Raw genomic sequence first — 21,986 nt, forward strand, 5'->3', positions numbered from 1 at the left:
AATTTTAAAGCATCCACATACCTCCCGCCCATCTAGGCTCATCGTTCAACATTTTTGTAGAGGTTGCAGGAAGTTAGTAGTACATATTTCTATGTGATAAGCAGTTTTCCGTGGTTTATATTGGCTTCATTTTCATCTCTTTTTTTGCATTCAAAAGATGAAAAGTTGTACTTTCAAGAATATCGTGTTATCATATTTCACTCTCTTTATCGTACTTATACCACAGAATTGTATTGGATGGTGTCTCTGCACTCATCACATTTCATATACTCAGAAATAATCATTGCTACTGTTAGTAACATAATCACAATGCAGGCCTAAACTGTGGAAAGGAAGCCTACATTGATCACAAATGAACAAAACTACTAGTAAAGTAAAAGTGCATGCATAACCACACACAATTCTCATATAACAGTCCAATCACATGCAAGATATAAAACACAGGAAGCAGCCCGTCCCCACTTTTTATATGATGTTTCTGTTTTCAAAGCTGACAGGCATATATGCAGAGCATGTCACAAATCACTGCAGTCACTACAGTCACCAGGAAGAGAATTTGTTAGACTCTTTTCACATACCACACACACAGGATATTCTCTACTTGCTACGGCTCTTTCGACAAAGGACTTTTCGTTATCTCGATCGACATGCACTGATGTTGGTTCAAAATTTTGCTTGCCGAGATCACAAGAAATTGGTGCATCAACTATCCTGGTCAATTATAGAAGAGGAAGACACTTAAATCTCTCACTTATTCTTCTCAGTGCATAGTGTCTGTCAACACTTTGGGCAGTAACTACCTTTGATGACCAGTTCTATCTTTGTAAAGATTAAGTGTCTCACCACTCATTCTGGGAGTATAATGACACTCGCCAAGCTCTGAGGTGATTCTTAATGCGCTGATGACTACATAGGAGCCCACAATGCATACCCAGGCTTGCGCTGCCCTCTACCTCTTCACGTTTCTATGGATACGAGGCATATTTTCATCAGAACTGATCAGAACAAGAAAACTGGTGCTCAGCGAAGATCATTGTTGTCTCAGTGACAGTAGTGAAGGTACTCGTGCTGACTGCACAAAACAAAACTTGACAGAAGTTCCTGGGGACCTTCCAAACGATACTTTCATTTTGAATCTATCACATAACTGGATATCAGAACTTCTCCACAATTCCTTTCATGGCCATGGAAATCTTCTCAAGCTAAATGTGGCATATAACCGGCTCATCCGCATTGAAAATGGCACCTTCACCTGGCTTGAACATCTTCAAGTACTGATCTTATCGCACAACAAGTTAACTGGATTTCAAAATGGACTGTTTCATGCTAATATCAACCTTAAAACTCTGATTCTTATAAAGAACAATTTTACTTCAATGCCAAGTGCAGCCATTGCAGAGTTACCAAAGCTGACAACATTTACAATCTCAGCAAACTGGATACAGTCTCTCCACTTCGATCCATTGTCTAGATGGGATGATATATCTATTGATTTGTCAGGAAACAACCTATCATCTATCCACAAGGAAGACTTTTTACCTCTCAAGAAATGTTCATTGTCACATTTAGTTTTGAGTGGGAACAAGTGGCTTCACCTAGAGCCAATGGTATTCTCTGAACTTCCTTTTGTCAGAAGCATTTTGCTCCGAGGAAACAGCATTAAAAGTCTTGAGGTATTGGCATTCATGGGCACAGCAAATATCACAGTGTTATCCTTGTATGGCTCTTCCATCAAGGAAATAATTCCTGTGAATGTGTCAGCACATGACTTCAACTTTCCCAACATCAAGATTGTAGATTTGGCATCCAATCTTATTCAGAAAATTCCTGAGTTTGCATTTTTGGGACTGAATTGGACGCAAACTCTCATTATAAGGGAAAATAAAGTTTTCAGTATCCAAAATACATCTTTCTGTTCACTAGATGATTTGCAGGTTCTTGACCTATCACACAATCAAATCATATTTCTGCCAGATGGTGCCTTTCACTGCAATGAACATCTTCTTCGACTCCTGCTATCTTACAACAAGATAATGAGACTACATTCTGCTTCTTTTGAGGGGTTGAGTTCATTACTCCATCTCAACCTGTCTTACAACTCATTAGAAAACAGTCGAGACAAGTTCACTTCTATGACATCACTTGTCAATCTTGACCTTTGCTCCAACAAAATGACACGAATAACAAAAAGTCTATTGGGGGGATTGTCCCATTTGCAATACCTTAATATTTCTTACAATGATATTAACTCTGAATTTACTTCAGCATTTGCCAGCACACGGCAGATGAAAGAACTGATTCTTACATATGAGAAAAATCTACAAATACATGAAGATTTTCGTACCTTGGACAAACTGCAAAAACTGGATCTATCCCATTCACCTTTGCAAATGAATTCAACAGATCAATTTAGTGGTACTGCATCCCTCACAATGCTTGACATGAGCTTCACCAACCTGCAAAGTACGCATCTGTTCAATAGTTCCAAACGATCTTCCCTGTTCTTGGGCCTAAAATCTTTGGAGCAACTCTTCTTGCAAGGAAACTATTTTCTAAACAAAATAGAGCCTGGTACATTTGATCCACTAACTAAACTCAAGATATTAGATATTTCCAATTCTAGAATTACAGCTGTTGAAGCAAAACTGTTTGAGAGTCTGACTCTTCTATCAAGTTTGCGTTTGCATGGCAACCAACTCATAAAATTGCACACACAAACACTCAGTGGTTTGCAACGACTTAATTCTGTTTTTGTTCAAGACAATTTGATACAATCTATTCCAGTCACACTGTTCAACAGCACACCTAATCTTTCAAAAATATTTATGTCACAGAATCATGTGAGTACTGTGCTTCCAGGCACAGTATTCCCCAGAAATGTGGAAATTGATCTGTCCAAAAATCCAATTCTCTGCTCCTGTGAGTTGGCATGGTTCAGAACTCTGCTGGACACCGATAACATTGCACTTATGCATGCTAACAAGACTGTTTGTGAAAGGACATCCACGATGGGTGCTGCCAACAAACCCCTCCTGCAGTTTCATCCTAAGGAGCTTTGCACTGTGAGTCTGGCCATGCCTATTGTGACAACATTTCTGGTACTCATAGTACTATCACTCCTCTGTGTGCTTGCTTATCGCAAGCGATGGTGGCTGAGGAACAAGGTCTGCCTCATGAAAATGGCCATTCGTGGATATGAGGACCTTGAGGAGCACAATGCCGACAACTACCAATACCAGCTCAATGTCATGTTCAATGATGCTGATGCGGAATGGATCAATGGCACCATGAAGCCTGCTATGGAAGAGAGGTTTCCATACTTCACAAACATTCTGTGGGCTGACAACTATCTGAATGCTGGCATGCACTACGTGGACGCCCTATACAATGCCATGGAAATCAGCTACAAGACCCTTCTCGTGCTAAGCAACGAGTCAGTGGCAGACACATGGTTCATGTCCAAGGTGCGTATGGCTCTGGAACACCTTAATGAGACCAGATTGGACAGAGTCACACTCATTTTCCTTGAGGAAATCTCCGACGATCAACTCCCCTATCTGGTACGGCTTCTCCTGAATGCCAACAGAGCTACCTTGATGTGGGCTAAGAATACAGACAGGCAAGATTTGTTCTGGGAGCAATTTCGACACAAGCTCATACGAGAGGAATTCAATTACATACCAATTGAATCATGCTGAATTCTGTGAGCTGAAAAGGAAATGTCTTTACAAGGGAAGGCTAAAAGACACAGATTGATGTATGGCAGGGTTGATGACATTAAGATAAGATTGCCTGATTTTCATGCATAGACCTCAAGCAACAGGCATGTGCTTTCACACTGATAAAGAAATACAGTGGTATTTCATTATGTGAATGCAGATACACAGTGAAATACATCATAATGTGGTACTTAAGGTGATATTTCAAACATTGCACAAAATGCACATAATTTGAGATGTGAATGTGAATTATGTGATGTATTATCACCAATGTACAGCTCTCATGTGAATTAGACTTTTTGTTTCTTTTCCCATGGTAGAAACGGTCATGCGCAGTGTTTATCAGGAATACCAAGGTGTTTCTGTTTGGGTGACCCGCACCTCGTCACAGTTAATGTTTGTGATGCATGTTTCAACCCAGCTCTCCCATAGTCAAGCATGTAAAAGATATATGGGTGTGTGTGATGATACTGATCACACATATTCCTTATGTAAATGTAAGATTTTCAAGAAAAACTGTTTGGTTTCCACCTCAGTTTGCTTGGCTGTGGTAACCCTGCAAAGTTTTAAGCCTACTGAACACAGTCCCAGGTGTAAATTTTTGTTCAGTGCACCAATTGTAGCAATTTTATGCAGGGTGACGATATTTGGAACCCTGACGAGGTGCGGGTACCTCACTCTACCAAGTGAATTAACTGCAGTATCATTTACCATGGTTCTCTACCAACAACAAAAGTGCAAACAAATTCTGCAGTATGTAACACCAAGATAATTCTGATGCAAATGCACAATTAAGAAGATATCTTTCTTTAGAACTGTTCAATCAAGCCAAAACTCTGTTGTATGAAGTGTCTTATTTTGAAATTAAGGGGAAAACACTTATGTATAAGTCTTGAAAGCTGAATTCTGATTGTGTGAAATATATATCATTGCAAAGGTTCAGTCTTAAATAATTGTTTGTACCATCACCATATTTTTTTTTCTGTCTTGACCATCAGTTATTGAGCATGGATAGTACTTGTCCACCATGTGCTTTTAAGAAAATTTGTGAGGAAGATTGTATAGTGAATAAACAGAACAGGTAAGGCTCCAATGAAATCTAATTATCAAGATCAAATGGAACAGGTAAGGGTACAATGAAATCTAATCAACAAGATCATTTCATCAACGCATACTGTGCAAGTCAGGTAAACAATCATGTGCTTGACCAACATTCCTGACACTGCAGTCAATACGTTTTCTTGTGTTTTATCTTTCTTTCTTGCTCAGTTAAGTATATATTTTGATCTTGTAGACTGCATGCTATGTCTAGCTACTTTGTGATTGTGTCAAAATTTGTAACTGCATGACGAAGGATGTATCAAAGAAACTGCCAATACAGAAGATTTGACAGTTTCTACTTGAGAGATTTAGTTTGACATAGAGACCTCAGTGATATCAATCAGTAAGAAATACAGATTAATTTTATTTTTGAATGCTTGCTGGTACTACGAAGTAATAATTTCAGATTTCTATCATTCAAAATTTTTTCTTTAGCAATATTATTTCAAAGGGTAAAAATAGAACACATATTTATATGAGCATATTTCTAGAGCAGCATGTAAATACTCTGTGGCCGATGGATCATCAAAAAAAAAAAAACATTAAAAAAAGGTTACTTCATAAATTTTTTCATCCAAGTAGTTTCAGTCATCTGTACTAGAAAAAAACATTGGTATCAATTATGCATACGTACATTTGAAACAACTTACTTGATCACATTAGATGTGTATATGTATGTAAGATGTAGTATGCCACATATAGTATGCATATGTCATACGGTAATAATTGGTTCAATGTACTGCATGTTTGAATGTTAAGTACTTTGAAACATTCTGTATATATAATGTTTGATAAATAGTAATGAGGAATCGTCATTGTCATAATTATTTCTACTATCATGCAAGACGTTCACCTGTTCAATCATACCTGCAACATTTCTAATTTCATGGCAGCCAAGTCTCATAGACCAAATTAGCAGGGATGATTATGCAACTTTAATCTGTGAGACCTGAATACATGGTGTAATGTGAAATGGGCACTAGTACTCTATTCTCATGATACATTATAGATCTTGATGAAAATAACTCTATAATACCAACATGTGAGAGGGTTTTTTTCTCAATTTTTTTTTCTCTGCAAACCTTGAAGTCATTATGACATTCATCATACAAACGTTATCTGAATTGTAATAGAGCATTATGTGAGTACCTACTCTAGTATATATGCGAGGTTACGCTGGATAAGTTAATACTACTAATTTACCTGATGCCCACAAAAATCTACGCAAGACCTTCACTTTCACATCCCACTACGCATTTTGTCAGCAAAGAGCATGCTGATGTAGACAATAATGGTAAACGTCACCAAATATATTTCAAAAGCTGCAGTACACGAGTGCACCATGATATATACCTGCTGCCTATAATTGTATGTACGTAGGCTTGAATCAAATTTGCATGTGAACATATTATAGAATGTACCCTTTTTAAAAATCTCAAATTATACGAATGGAAGCTGCTAAGATGTATCATTGGCTTTCTAGATTAAACTAGAACTGTGTCAATATCAGTTTGAAGAATAAACTTCAATATCGGTTTAAAGAATAAACTTATTTTACTGGTTCCTACTTGTTACCAGAAATGTTCTTTTTGGCATCAATGTGCTAAGATTTCGGAGTAACGAATAACGTTACAAAAATATGGTCACTCCTTGTATTTCCTCTATTTAGACCTTGCATGTATGACAAAAATTAGGGACCCCATTTCACATAATGCAAACCCTTGAGAGGCCACTTCTACCCCATTTATACACAAAGCTAGGCCGAGGAGTGCTCCTGAAGCGCTTTGACTTTAATAGGACCCTCCTAATCTGTTCACAGACAGAGAATCACCACTTGCCCAGACCACATGCGAATCGGCTGAGAGGGGCACACCATAAATGTCATGCATGGTGACCTTCAGGTGCACCAAATACCACTTCCAGAGTGCTCTGAATGTTGGTGACCATTTATCCAGAGGTTCTCAGGGCACATCAGGAGCGCTCCTGAGCCTAAAGGCTAGAGAGGGGGGGGGGGGGGGGGAGGGGGCGTAATTTTAGAGCACCCCCGGTCGTGACTGACTAGGTGGGTCTTCATCAGCTCGAGCTTGAAGAATAGCCCACTATTTCTGATCCAAAGAATTAGCCTGATCAGAAAATAGCCCGCTAATTTTGCACCAAATAGTGAGCTATTCCGATCGGAAAATAAGCCAAAGAAATCTTGGATTTATTTGCAGAACAGCCAGCTGATTTGCAAAATAGCATGCTAATCTTAACGCGTCTTCATCAGCTCGAGCTTAAACATCGGCACTGCATGCGTTGCGCACCACGCTGGAATGTAGGCAGTCAGGTCAGAGTGTGTTCGCGCCAGCATTGAGCTTATAAACCCGACCGTGCCATGCCTGAAGCTCAAGCTGGTAAAGACGCGATTGCACATTTCAGCTGACTTCAGGCTTATTTCTCTGATCCCCCATAAGTGCGCTATTCTTCAAGCTTGAGCTCATGAAGACCCACCTACTGTTCATACAGAGCTCAGAGGGGATCAGGAGTGCCCCTAGAGGGCTCTTGATGCCCTGAATAAATGGGATGTGACAGACCTAAAGTGGCAAGATCCCTCAACAGTTTCCGAGACTACAACTGGAATGGTTCTAAAAACCCTCAGAAGACTATTGAAGGACCAAAAATTTGCCAGCAAATTTCTAAGAGATCCATGTAGGACCTTAAAGATTGCTGAAAGTTCACTGAGAGACCAATAAGACTAATGAGAGATTGTTGAAAGATTATCTGGCATACTCCCTGAGATCTTCAAGAGATCATTCAAGATCTCTGAGAGATTAGTAATGGTACCTCCATGATCTCTCAATAATCTTAAGTGACCTCCGAAAATGTGGCTATTCTTGTAAGACTGTCAGAAGATAATTATAAGACTAGCTAAACCCTTGAGTGCTCATTGACAGATCACAGAAAATCTGTGGAAAGACCTCTCAAGACCACTTTTCTTAAGAGACTGCTAATGACTCTCTTGAATTATGTCATTTTTTTTTTTTACCATAGTTTGCATTATACCATGTGCATGGTTGGCAATGCCCATGAATTTTAAAGATTACAGTAAAGCATGGCTTATGATTCCTCAAAATTAAATATTAAATCAAAAGCTTAAGACGTGCTTTTTTGTTTGTTTCTTTGTTGTTGGTTTGTTTGTTTTTGCGGGGTCATTTATGCAATTTAGGTGCATATATGTAATAAGTAATTAAGCATAATTATCCTGCTCCTCCCATAGCTGCATGGCTAACAATCTATTGTTCCTGATGCATCTACACACTGTATATAAAGATTTATTTCACTTTTAACATAAATGCACTAAACATTTGGGTTTAAATAAACAACACGTAAGTAAACATGCATGTTTAATTCTATGTAAATGTACACCTTGTACATACGGATGGTATAATTTTCATATTGTTCAATAGCAAAAATAACAACCCTTGATTCAGTCTTGTGATTGTATTTGGTTTCCAAGTCATTTGCTATTGACATCAATTGAATAGAATATTAATTTCACTCTGTACAAAGTGTCAGCTCCACTTGAAAATGTCTCAAGTTACGTACCTTCTTGGGTTGCATATTATATCAATGTCATATTAGTGAAATTGATATTGGGCTATGCACCCTGCTCTGTGTGATGAATGAAGTGAGATCTTTTACCTGCATGAGTAGTGACTCTCTTACACATTGGATCTCCAGTTTATTGTATGTCTTATCCGAGGGACAGAGTGTTTTGTCTCTTATTCTCAATACACAAAACACTGCTCAGTAAGACTAAGCAATCAAACATTTGGCTGTGGTGGCAGACATGCTATAAACTGAGCCAACTCACCGCCCTGGATTTCAGTTGGGTAATGACAAAAATGCAAATATTACCATAAAAGGTATGTCTGAAGTATTGCAATCTTGGATGATACCCAATGATGGTTGCTATGTGATTTATAAAAATCATTAGCATTGATTAATAAATGGCCACAGCATTATCCATCATGTGAGAGGGCATTGCATGCAGCCTGTTTGCTGCAGGCAATGCAATAAATTGTAGATGTACTACTGCTAGGGCATGATTTACTCATTATGTACTAGTAACAGTTGATACCTAGCCACTATTGAACTGGAAAGGCACTTCAGTAATAAAGTTGTGTGCTATGATTGAGATTATTCCACACTTTTGATTTCAAAACAATCAAAATGATTGATTATCTTGGCAATCTATCAAAGCTTTCTTGGTATAGGTACTAGGTAGAAATTTTTGCAAGCATATTCAAAGTTTAAAATATGAATTTTGAGCCTGAAAATGCACTTGGTGGAGTCAAGTGATCTGCACATCCCTTCTTTAAATCATGTAGAACTACAAGACTTTCCTCCTGATGGTATTCATGAAATTATACATCTCCATCAATAAAGCACAGGATTCGCAAAGTAATCTTCATTGAATACATACCGGGTATTAGATATCAAAGCAACAGTTTACAGCCCTGCCTCTACCAAAAACTGAAAGTCCCATAAATCATTTATATGGCTATGAATCTGCTCTGACTGCCCAATTACATTTCTGTGTTAGAGAACACATTCTAGAATTACACCTATGATTATTTCATACAATGACTACCTCCCCAGAGGAGACATAATAGTGAGACATGCAGTGTAACTTGTAGTCATGACAACGGACCATCAATCACGGACCTTACAAAAATATTACTGTCACTGTCAATTCCTGTGCGAGATCATCGCAACTCGTGGCCTACAATTTGTTCCTGCATGCACAGCTACTTAGAGCTTTTCATTTTGCATCTGGTAACTGGAACGAGCTTGAAGACATAAAGACAAACATGGTCCTATGCACTCATTCCTGTGGCACATTGTGTGAAGAATTTATACCATTTGCTGGCCATTGCTGATCGCCTGCGGGTGTGATGAATTACAAGGGGTCTGGAACATCAGTCGTCAGTATGTGAGGAGGAGTGTGCATCCTACTCCTTGCGAAGAGAACTGTGGTGGGATCTTCGATCTGCATGCGTGAGTCATTATTTTCTCTGAAATTAGACCTCCATTTCACATCTGGTCCAATTTAAGGACAGTGTTTCTGCCTCTCGCTGGACAGAAGGGAGCAGCATGATGGCAAACAAAACTGCTCATACCAGTTCGACTCACATAGCGCAAAAACCTAAAGCTTCAATCTTTAGTGCAAGACAGACTGGGATACAGTGAACGAGAAAGCCACCTCTTACTGCCCTTATGCATGGTGTCACAGGAGAGCCATCTGATCAACTTAAGTGAACTTTCTGTGAGTACAACACTTGTACACTTATTCTTTCAAGACTGAGATAAGGACATTTCAACCATTTGGACAGCATGTGATTGTTGGACTAGCTTGGTAATACTGGATACTGACAGTTGAGATATGAATATCACAACTTGATACTGTTCAAGAACTAGATGGCACTTTTGTACCTCACAACCAGCAATCTGAGCATATTACATAGGCCTAGATACTATCTGCAAATATATTCCAGTCTTCTGGAGCAATATTTCCTCACTAATGAATATGCAAATGTGCTAATAACTGCAAGAGGTCATTGCAAAATATGTTGCTGGGACTATATACTCATTGACATTTGAAATATATATGCACTCTAGAACTGGAAGCAGCTACATAGTGCTATTTGCAGTTCTGTGAATTCCTGCAGCAGCAATCTGATGATATTCCTGTAGACTGCATACATTCAACAGCTTGCTTTAATACCCTGCAGAGTTTGATAGTGCTGCCATATTTTTGCAGGAAGCTAAAGTAATACCATTTTGAGGGCACCATGACTGCCGTAAGGATGCACTCCTCAATGTGTGCTCTGTGCTGCATTCTACTGATGCTGTGGGTGGTATTCCTACTGTCGATGTCAGCTGCCTCCCCACCAAACCAGACGATGTCTCTACAATGCAACTGCTGCTCCTATAATGAGACCAGCCGAGGCATCAAGGTCTACTGCAATCATTGCCATCTGAAGTCAGTTCCCCAAGACCTCCCGAACAGGACTATCACTTTAGATTTATCATACAACCTTATAACACAACTTCAAAATTACTCCTTTGCATCCCTCTGGAATCTAATCACCTTAAATTTGAGGAAGAATGCAATCTTTCATATTGAAAATGCTGCTTTCACACCTCTCATTCATCTCAAGATATTATCTCTTTCAGGAAATAAGTTGGCACAAGTTCATCCTGGGCTTTTACGTTCTAATAAGAATCTCTATCGTGTAGATTTAGGCGGTAATTTGTTTACTTCTGTGCCTTTAACTGCAATTAAAGACTTATCAAAGCTAAAGGCTATAATCTTAATGAAAAATTCAATACAATCATTTGACTTTCAGTCAGTCTCAGGGTGGAAGAGAATATCTGAAATAAACTTGTCAAGGAATGATATCAAATCCATTCCTCATCATGCTTTTTTTCCACTACAAAACAACTCCATGCACGCTTTAGACCTCAGTCATAACAAAATCACTGCAGTGACAACTGGTGTATTCTCAGACCTTGCGACTGTTAATCTTGTTTCCTTTGATGTTAATCATATTAACAAATTTGAGGTGCTCGCATTTATGGGTAACTTAAAGATTAAGAAACTGTCACTATATGGCACTTTGCTGCAGGAAATAATTCCACTTAACAGGTCTGTACGTGATGAAGTTGCCATTCCTCACATACTGAAAATTGAGTTGAGTGGCAACAGAATCGTTGATGTCCCTCATTATGCATTTTGGGGTTTCTATCACACAGTAAGTCTTAGCATACAGAAGAACAGGATCACAAATATTGCAAACACATCTTTTTGTGGGCTCCATTCATTGCAGAGCCTGGAAATATCTGAAAATCACATTTCTTCTCTCCCACTGGGTGCATTTCACTGCAATGAAAACCTCCTCAATTTGAACATTTCCCACAATGAGATCATCATGTTGGATCCTGGCTCCTTCATGCAGCTGCCTAAGATACAACACCTTGATCTCTCCAATAACCTGATTCTCTCCTTCACATACAAAACCTGGACCACGGAAACTCTGCTCACTCTAGACATTTCTTTCAACAGTCTAGATAAACTTCCTAATGGTGTGTTATGGGGACTAAAAAATCTCAAAGTTCTAAATGTGTCTCACAACAAAATTGGAGGATATTCTCCATTTGCATTTGCACGAACACCTCATCTGCAGGAGCTGTATCTGACCTCAGAAGTCGCCTCTCTGTTAAGTGAAGTTTTCCGTGATATGACAAATCTAAAAATACTGGATCTGTCATACACAAAACTTACACTGAATTCAACTTATCAGTTTACTGGAGCTGTATCACTGCAAGAACTAAGCTTAAGTTTTAACAATTTGGATAGCAAAAGTTTGTTTAATTACAAAACAAACCATTCTTTGTTTGCTGGTCAAGCAGTGCTTCAGGGGCTTTACCTGCAGGGAAATTCCTTGAACAACTTGGAACCTGGCACCTTCAGTTCACTGGGAAACCTATCATCATTGGATCTCTCTGACTCTGAGATCAATATACTGAAACCAGGACTGTTTCAAAATTTGACTTCCCTTACAACATTGTATCTCAGGGGAAACCAAATTCAAGAGCCATCTGCGGATGCCCTGTATGGTCTCCACAGTCTCAAAACTCTTTTCTTCGAAAAGAGTTCAGTCAGGTCTTTGCCACTCACACTGTTCAATGACACACCTCATCTTATCAGACTATTTCTGTCTGAGAATCACCTCAGCACCATATTTCCTGGTACATTATTTCCTACCACTATACACTTAGATTTATCACAAAACCCACTCTCATGCACATGCGATTTAGCATGGTTCAGAAAGTGGGTTGAGCTAAGCAATGTTGTCCTAGTGCAACAGAATAACACGATTTGCTCAAGATCATCCTTTGAAACTTTAGTCAATCATCCTTTTTTACTCTTTAATTCAGAAGAATTCTGCAGCTTAAATGTGACTCTTATAGTATCAGTTTCCTTGGTCCTTGTCATTGTGGGATATGTGGCTATAGCTGTATACTACAGACGTTGGTGGTTTCGCTACCGGCTCTATCTCCTGAAGCTAGCCATCTTGGGATATGAGGAAGTGGAAGACAATCAACAACCAGAGGACTATAGGCACCAGCTTAACATCATGTTCTCTGATGGGGATGAAGAGTGGGTCAACAATGTCATGAGACCAGCCATGGAAGAAAGATTTCCTCGGTTTGAAAGCATTCTCTGGGGTGACGACTATCTTCACATTGGTATGTACTTAGTAGACGCTATCCATCATGCCCTGGAAAACAGCTTCAAGACTGCTCTAGTGATCAGCAACGAGTCGGTGGAGGAGCAATGGTTTATGACCAAGATTCGCTTGGCCTTAGAACATATCAATGAAACCAAATTGGACAAAGTTATTCTGATTTTCAAGGAGCATGTTGAAGACGACCAACTTCCCTATCTTGTACGGCTCTTCCTGAGCTCTAACAGACCGTACTTGGAATGGGAAGAAGATGAATACAGACAGGATTTGTTTTGGGCCAAGCTCGAGAAGAACTTCAGATCAAATAAGGTGATAAATAATGCAATTCCTGTATAGATAATACAGCTCCATTAATTTGCAGTATCTCTGGAGTTAGAAATAGACAAATAGGGTTATGTACAATAGGTGAAAAACCTGGAAAATTCCTATTAAATTGAAGGGACATAATCTTCACCACACAGCAACTTCACTGACTTACTCTGACTAATGTAATAAAAAATGGAAACTACACATGAATGAATACAGCATGTCTTTTGCTACATTGAATAAACTGAGTAGATTACATGAACAGATCTAGAGAAAGCACACACTCAATGAAGTGACAAACCATGTCAAAATTGGCAACACCCTGGAAGTCCACACTTTCTACTTTAGAGATTTAGTTTGACATAGAGACCTCAGTGACATCAATCAGCAAGAAATACAAATTCATTTTATTTCTGAATGCTTGCTGGTACTACTGATAGTAATAATTTCAGATTTCTATCATTCAAAATATGAAAAATTATTTCTTTTAAGCAACATTATTTCAAAGGGTAAAAATAGAACACATATTTATATCAGCATATTTCTAGACCAGCATGTGAATACTCTGTGGCCTGATGGATCATTAAAAAAAAAAAAATCATTTAAAAAAAGTTACTTCACAAATATTTTCATCCAAGTAGTTTCAGTCATCTGTACTGGAAAAAAAAACAAACATTGGTGTTGATTATGCATACATACATTTGGAACAACTTACTTTAGTGGGGTGGCTTAGTGAAATTATCGTGACACGGCGGACAAAAGCATGATTTTTTCACCAAAGGTACTTCATGATGTACCTTCTCAAAAAATAGGGTGCTCCAAGAAAATTGATGCTGGGAAGGAGGTTAGAGGTCAAAGGTCAATGACCTTTATTTGTGAAATAGGTTTTTTGGCTATTTCTCAGGTCAGGAATATCCAATCTGGATAAAACTTGGCAGGAAGAATATTGAGAACAAGTAAAATATTTTGATTGAATTTGGGGTGAAATTTCCAAAGGTCAAAGGTCAAAGGTCAATGAACTTTTTCTAAAAATCATGTTTTTGTTTATTTCTCCAGGTAGGAAGATTCAATTTTCACAAAATTTGATATGAACGTTGTATAGAAGGTACCAAGAGTATAAACCAGGGGTCAAATATAATTGTTGATTTGTGCGTTGCCATGGCAACCCAAAACTAGGGTTTTTAATTGAAGTTAGTTACAGGAGGCTATTTTCCAGTTTGGAAGAGATTCCATTTGAATAGGTACAACTGATCAACGGGATGTATAGAGGTTTGAAATACTTTTCATTAGTGTTAAGTGGTATGTTGCCATGGCAACTACATATATAGATTTTGGTTAAACTTAAAGGAGACTTCAGAACTTATGAATTTGAAGAGATTTCCATCAGGGTTGGTATTATTGATCAACAAAAAAGTCGCCAGACAAAGATTTGTCACCTTTATAGCATGTGGGTTGAGTGAATGCAGCAACAATAGTAGAACACATCAGTGAGAGTTTGAGGAAAATTGGACAATCCGTTCTAAAGTTATGAATTTTTGAAGTTTCTGCTCATGCAGTGGAGGCTGGATGAGAAGACTACTATACCTTGTAATATCACATGTGTACAACGATATAAAGAATGAATAAAGAAAATTCAACATAAATTATTTTCGCTTACAAAAGGATACTCGACTTCTCTTTCAGAAGGCAGGGGGAATAATATTACCCTTGACATACGTCACTAGCAAGTCAAAGAAACTATGTGAACTTTATTCAAAAAGTATGGTTTTGTGAAATTCTCATTTCATTTTCCTTAGAATGTGCGCATGTGACATCATACACTGTGGTAGTCTTTTCATTCAGCCGCGACTGTGCAGATACCTTAAAAAATCATAACTTTTGAACGGATTGTACGATTTTTTCCAAGCTTTCTGTGATGTGTCCTACTAATATTGTTGTATTCACTGAATCCACGTGCGCATGAAGGTGGACTTGTCCTTTAAGGACAGATTCTGAAAGAGCAGACTGTAAGCTTTAAAATGATGTATCACACAATTCAAAGGGACTCCCCTAACCTATCTAAATAATAATACCGGTACTGGAAAGAAAGCACACACTCTGGATAAGTATGAACTGAGAAAAGAGGCTGCATTGTCTATTTTAGCGTTTAATCTTTACCAAGCTGTCTCATGTCATTATGTTCATCTTTTCTTCCCCCCTCCAATTTTCATTTGAGTTTGTCATTATTAATTTTTGATGATAAGAACGATGCCACAAGGCATTGTTTCTTAAAAATGCTTCAACTGCTCCTTCAGGTCCAAAATCTACATCAATATATATTATTTTCCTGATCTCCTCAACATTTTCCAAAAATAAAGCATACACCTTTTATGCATTGAGTCCTCCTTTTTGTGGATAATTAAAGGCAAAAACCCAAAATTAGTGCTTGAAAATTATTCTTAAGTGTGAGTTACGGATAGAAAGAACCTCTGTAAAAAAAAAAATGAATCTGTATAATCAATGTTAAGTATTGTTAATAACACAAAATGTGAACAATATTTCTATGATAACATGTTTCCAGACTAAACCGTCCGCATTTATGCTTTAATGAGAAAAATACTGATATCTCTTTATATGTTTGCTTTGATTGCAAAAACTGTATATGGTAGGATGTCTTGTGATACAACAGGGGGGCATTTCATGAAGCAGTTTGGTCAGATATTTTTCTGACAAACTGTTACAAACTACAGAAATCCTTGCATCTGATTGGCAGAGAGCAAATTTGTCCGACAACTTGTCGGACAAAATGCTTCATGAAATGCCCCCAGACCTACACATATTATGCATAAAATGTGATATCCTGAACATTTTTTTCAAGTCACTCTCCCAAAAGTGTATATATAGGACCTTTAAGTTTTTCTTGTGTTTGTTCCTGGCAGATTACTAGTACACAAATGCTCCAATCCATGATGACCTAACGGAAATTAAGGAAATTAAAATGAATATACTGAAAACCAAAACTACAGATACTAATAACTTACTTCATTCTTCTCTCCCCACCCCACCCCTTCTTTTTGGTTTCTTGATATACTAGTAGATCTACCTGACTTTGATAATTGTCATTATGTAACATCATCTTCAATTGACAAGGCGATAAAACTTAACAATCATTTCATTATGCTGCTGGACTAATGGGGTTAGTTGAACTATATTGTTTTTAATGTGCTATACTTTTTCCTCCTATCAATCACATGTATTTTTGGGTGGAATGTATTTTGACATAAAGCATCATAGAATCAACCGCCTTTGGGGTCGGGAATTTTGTCATATCATATTGTGATTTAGATTCTGCTCTATGCCGATTTTGTTTTATTTCTATCAACTTTTTAAACTTCCCCATAGACTTTGTTCACCAGCCAACTACATCCCACCCTCTTTGGATAATGTGAACCAATCAAACATTGCTTTTACTTTTTAATAACATGTCTATACATAGCTATCAGACCAAAAATATTCAAACCGCTTTAAGTCTTTATGAGTGAAATTACAAATATCAATATATCTTTAAAAATATTCAAATTGTCTAAATTCAACTTTATCTATGAAAGCAGACTTTTAACTTTTTTAAACATTTGAATAACCCCCATAAGAAATAAGAAACATATAAAGAGGGGAGGTGCGGACTATAAAAATTGCTTACGGGAACCAGGTAATCCCTGCGCTAAACCTATGGAATTCACACAATCTTGGAGGAAACGGGTTAAATTTGTTAGGAAATATGTAGGGCAATACCCAAAACCTTAAGTTCTCAATGGAATATGCAGCTCTTCTACTGGTAAACTAGTAGTTCTGGGAGAAAAAATGAACTGTGACATAGTCCTACACCTGGCTCAGTCATTGCCCAAGATTTAAAGTATCTGAGCCAGAGTCACATGTCACTCTTTGCCATTTCTCTACAGGAGGTAGACAGTACTAAAAAAATCCTTTACAAGAAATTATATGAAATTATTCAATGAAAAGGTGCTTAAGAAAACTGGACTATTCCAACACACCTCCCTCAGGTCTGCAACACAGACTAACCACCTGTTACCATAGGAAAACCAGTAAAAATGGTGTATTACTGTAAACATGCACATAATATGTCGTATTATGGGTCTGAATTTTAAGACTAGCAACCATGTACATTGCATTGCATTGTACAGAAACCTGGCGAATGCCCTGTGTATAGTCTTTGAATTCAGACATTATTGTTATGTACAAATTAAGGGCATTTTCTCATTTTTTCTGTAGCGGATTTCTTGGAGCACCCCCTAATTTTGATCCTCATATATATACCAATGTCTGAGGAAAAAATGACACTTTTGTCCGGCGTGTCACGATTATCAGTATATTTGTCACTAAGCCACCCCACTACTTGATTACATTAAGATGTGTATATTTGTAAGACGTAGTATGCCACATACAGTATGTATACAGTATGTCATACGGTAATAAGTGGTTCAATGTACTGCATGCTGTGGAATGTTAAGTACTTTGAAACATTCTGTATGTATAATGTTTGATAAATGGTGACGAGTAATCGTCCTCGTCATACTCATTTCTACTATCATGCAAGCCATTCACCTGTTCAATCATACCTGCAAAATATCTAATTTCATTGCAGCCAAGTCTCACAGACCAAATTAGCAGGGCTAATTGTGCAACTTTAATCTGTGAGACCTGAATACAGGGTGTAATGTGAAATGGGCACTAGTACTCTATTCTCATGTTACAATACATGTATAGATCTTGATGGGAATAGCTCTACAATACCAACACGTGAGAGGGTATGTTTTTTTCTCGATTTGTTTTTTCTCTGCAAACCTTGAAATCATTCTGACATTCATCATCTTAAACGTTATCTGAATTGTAATAGAGCATTATGTGAGTATCTACTTTAGTATATGTGAGGTTATGATGGATCAGTTACTATGCTGGATTAGTTAATAAACTACTACCTGATGCCCACAAAAATCAATGCAAGATCTTCACTTTCACAACTCACTATGCATTTTGTCAGCAAAGAGCATGTTGATGTAAACAATAATGGTAAACGTCGCCAAATATATTTCAAAAGCTGCAGTACACGAGTGCACCATGATATATACCTGCTGCCTATAATTGTATGTAGGCTTGAATCAAATTTGCATGGGTACATATTGTAGAATGTACCCTTTTTAAAAATCTAAAATCATATGAATGGAAGCTGTAAGATGTATCATTGGTTTTGTTCATTAAACTTGAACTGTGTCAATATCAGTTGAAAGAATAAATTTATTTTACTGGTTCCTACTTGTTACCAGAAATGTTCTTTTTGGCATCAATGTGCTGAGTTTTGGGAATAGCGTGAAAGACAAAAATATGATCACTTTATGTATTTCCTCTATTTCGCCCTTGTGTGACATAAATGAGGGACCCTATTCTGCATAAAGCAAACCCTTGAGAGGCCACTTATACCCCATTTATACACAAAGCTGGGCCGAGGAGTGCTCCTGAAACGCTTTGACTTTAATAGGCCCCTCTAAATCTGTTCATAGATGGAGAATCACCACTTGCTCAGACCACATGCAAATCGGCTGAGAGGGGCACACTTCTGGTGCACCAAATACCACTTCCAGGGGGGCATTTCATGAAGGAACTTGTCAGATAAAATGTCCGACAAGTCAATCATATTCGACAAGTTCAGAGAAACCAGCCAATCTGACTAAAGAATTTCTCAAAACTTGTCGGATATAATTGACTTGTCAGATATTTTATCTGACATGTTCCTTCATGAAAGACCCCCCTGATCAAGTGCTCTAAATGTTGCTGACCATTTGTCAAGAGGTTAGGGCACATCAGGAGCACTCTTGAGCCTAAAGGCTGGAGAGGGGAGGGGGTCATAATTTTAGAGCACCCCAGGTCATGACTGACAGTTCGTACAGAGCTCAGAGGGGATCAGGAGTGCCCCTGGAGGGCTCTTGATGCCCTGTATAAATGGGATGTGAGAGACCCAAAGTGGCAAGATCCCTCAACCTGTTTCCGAGACCAGATAAAAAAGTGTCTATGTGGAATGGTTCTAAGAACCCTCAAAAGATTATTGAAGAATCAAAAATTAATTTGCCAGCAAATTTTTCAGAGATCTACTTGGGACCTTGAAAATTGCTGAAAGTTCACTGAGAGACCACTAAGACTACTGTGAGAGATCACTGAAAGATCATCTGACATACTCCCTGAGATCTTCTAGAGATTATGATTTATTCAAGATCTCTGAGAGATTAGTCTTTCAATGGTTCCTCAATGATCTCTCAATAATATTTAGTGACCTCCAAAAGTGCGGCTTCTTGCAAGACTGACAGAAGATAAATATAAGACTAGCAAAACCCTTGAGTGCTCATTGAGAGATCGCAGAAAGACTGTGGAAAGACCACAGAAGACCATTTTTTTGAAGAGACCGCTGAAGACATTCTTGAATTACGTCATTTTTTTTAATACCATGTGCATGGTTGGCAATGCCCATGAGTTTTAAAGATTACAGCAAAGCATGGCTTATGACCCCTGAAATTAAATTTAAATCAAAAGCTTTAAGGCATAATTTACCATTTGTATCATAGATGACACACAAATCCAGCATTAGTGCTTTAGATAGTTCTAAAATGTGAGTTAGAAACAGAAACTACTGTAAAAAAAAAAAAAAAAATGAATTCGTATAATCGATGTTAAGTATTGTTAAGTGCACCAAATGTGAAAAATAGATTTAACAAAAATGTTTCCAGATCTCCTCATATTTTAGGCCTTATTGTAAAAATTTTATATGGTAGAATGTTATGTGATACAACAGACCTGCACATATGCATCAAATGTGAAATCATGAACATTTTTGAAATCACTGTTCCCAGAGGTAAACAGGACTTATAAGACGTGCTGTTTTGTTGTTTTGTTTGTTTTGTTTTTTCGCGGGGTCATTTATGCAATTTAGGTGCATATGAAATTAGTAATTATGCAAAAGTATTCTGCTCTTCCTATAGCTGCATGGCTAACAACCTATTGTTCCTGAAGCATCTACCACACTGTATGCAAAGGTTTATTTCATTTTTGATAATGCACTACTGTAAAGCATGATATTTTCACGGCACGAAATTTTCGCAAATTGAAGCCTTCTTCGCGGCACTAAATATTCATGAGTTGCCTCTAACATTCAATATGTAAAGTGTAGACAAGAACTTTCATGTGCATTTTCACTCTGTACAAAGTGTCAGCTCCACTTGAAAATGTCTCAAGTTATGTACCTTCTTGGGTTGCATATTACATCAATGTCATATTAGTCAAGGATGCCAGTGGCAAATTGCTCTTGGGCCGGAAATTTTTTTTGTGAACGAAACTGATGTGCGCGAAGCGCACATCACGAGCGCGAAGCGCGAAGTCCCTTCGGCCGGGGTCCAGGGCCCGCTCAAGGGCCCTGGAAGCTCTGGGGTTCTTAGATGCTCTCTGGTGCAATCTGAGCATTTCTGAGGGCTCTTCTTTCCTCAAATCTAATCCAGAGAAATGAATTTGTAGCAAAAATAAAGAAGTCCTAGTGCCGTAAACTCCGTAGTTTTGCTTCGTTCAGCTGACTCGATCGACTCACCATACTCTCTCAGCGCTGTAGCTACAGCGAGAGGGCAGCATGATCCATGCACTGCAGTATACATCGCCTAGAATTAGAAACACCACACGTTGTTCGATCGCGATCGCACGTGCTGGTATAACGCTTTCCAGACAATAATGTGGTCGTATTCTAGAAAAAAAAAATTTGTAGCAAAAATAAAGAAGTCCTAGTGCCGTAAACTCCGTAGTTTTGCTTCGTTCAGCTGACTCGATCGACTCACCATACTCTCTCAGCGCTGTAGCTACAGCGAGAGCGCAGCATGATCCATGCACTGCAGTATACATCGCCTAGAATTAGAAACACCACACGTTGTTCGATCGCGATCGCACGTGCTGGTATAACGCTTTCCAGACAATAATGTGGTCGTATTCTAGAAAAAAAAAATTTGTAGCAAAAATAAAGAAGTCCTAGTGCCGTAAAATCCATAGTTTTGCTTCGTTCAGCCGACTCAATCGACTCACCACACCGTCTCAGCGCTGTTGCTATAGCGAGAGCGCAGTATGATTCATGCACCGCGACCGCACATACTAGTAGTACATCGCATAGAAACACCACACACTGTTCGATCGCTATCATCGCACGTGTTGCATGTCCCATGGCCCAGCTAGCAGCAGCAACATCGCGCTAGTTTTGCATGACAGTCGTTTTGTGATATTCTCATGCCCAAGTATATGTGAAACATACTACGGAAATCGTGAAAGTGAATGTCCCGTAAGTTTAGATGATCATATTTTTTCGTTTTTCTTTCTTTCTTTCTTTGTTTCTTTCTCGTGTTTTCCGGCTTTCCCACACAGACGGAAATAATATCATGAAGCCGGAAATTGGACACCAAAATATGAAAAAGCCGGAATTCCGGCTATTGCCAGAAAACTGGCATCCCTGATTAGTGAAATTGATATTGGGCTATGCACCCTGCTCTGT

General features: G+C 38.3%; 3 protein-coding genes across 3 annotated transcripts in view; 2 read left to right on the forward strand and 1 right to left on the reverse strand.

Annotated features, from left to right (window-relative positions):
• Window positions 1-21,986, reverse strand: part of LOC139709811 (cilia- and flagella-associated protein 337-like) — a 121,056-nt gene that overhangs the window by 29,157 nt on the left and 69,913 nt on the right. The window lies entirely within an intron of this gene.
• On the forward strand, window positions 727-5,018 carry LOC139709803 (uncharacterized). The gene has a single exon (XM_071621765.1). It carries the CDS (start codon window positions 924-926, stop codon window positions 3,696-3,698), a length of 2,775 nt encoding a protein of 924 aa, XP_071477866.1. The 5' UTR covers window positions 727-923; the 3' UTR covers window positions 3,699-5,018.
• Window positions 8,325-13,450, forward strand: LOC139709791 (uncharacterized). The gene has a single exon (XM_071621753.1). The coding sequence runs from the start codon at window positions 10,655-10,657 to the stop codon at window positions 13,448-13,450; it is 2,796 nt and encodes a 931-aa protein (XP_071477854.1). The 5' UTR covers window positions 8,325-10,654.

Source organism: Diadema antillarum, unplaced genomic scaffold (genome assembly GCF_040938485.1).
Source record: "Diadema antillarum isolate AM-2024a unplaced genomic scaffold, OU_Dant_1.0 seq00001471_RagTag, whole genome shotgun sequence".
NCBI classification, from domain to species: Eukaryota; Metazoa; Echinodermata; class Echinoidea; order Diadematoida; family Diadematidae; genus Diadema; species Diadema antillarum.

Coding starts and splice junctions, on each gene's coding strand:
- LOC139709803 (XM_071621765.1), top strand. CDS start 924: ATGCATACCCAGGCTTGCGCTGCCCTCTACCTCTTCACGTTTCTATGG.
- LOC139709791 (XM_071621753.1), top strand. CDS start 10,655: ATGACTGCCGTAAGGATGCACTCCTCAATGTGTGCTCTGTGCTGCATT.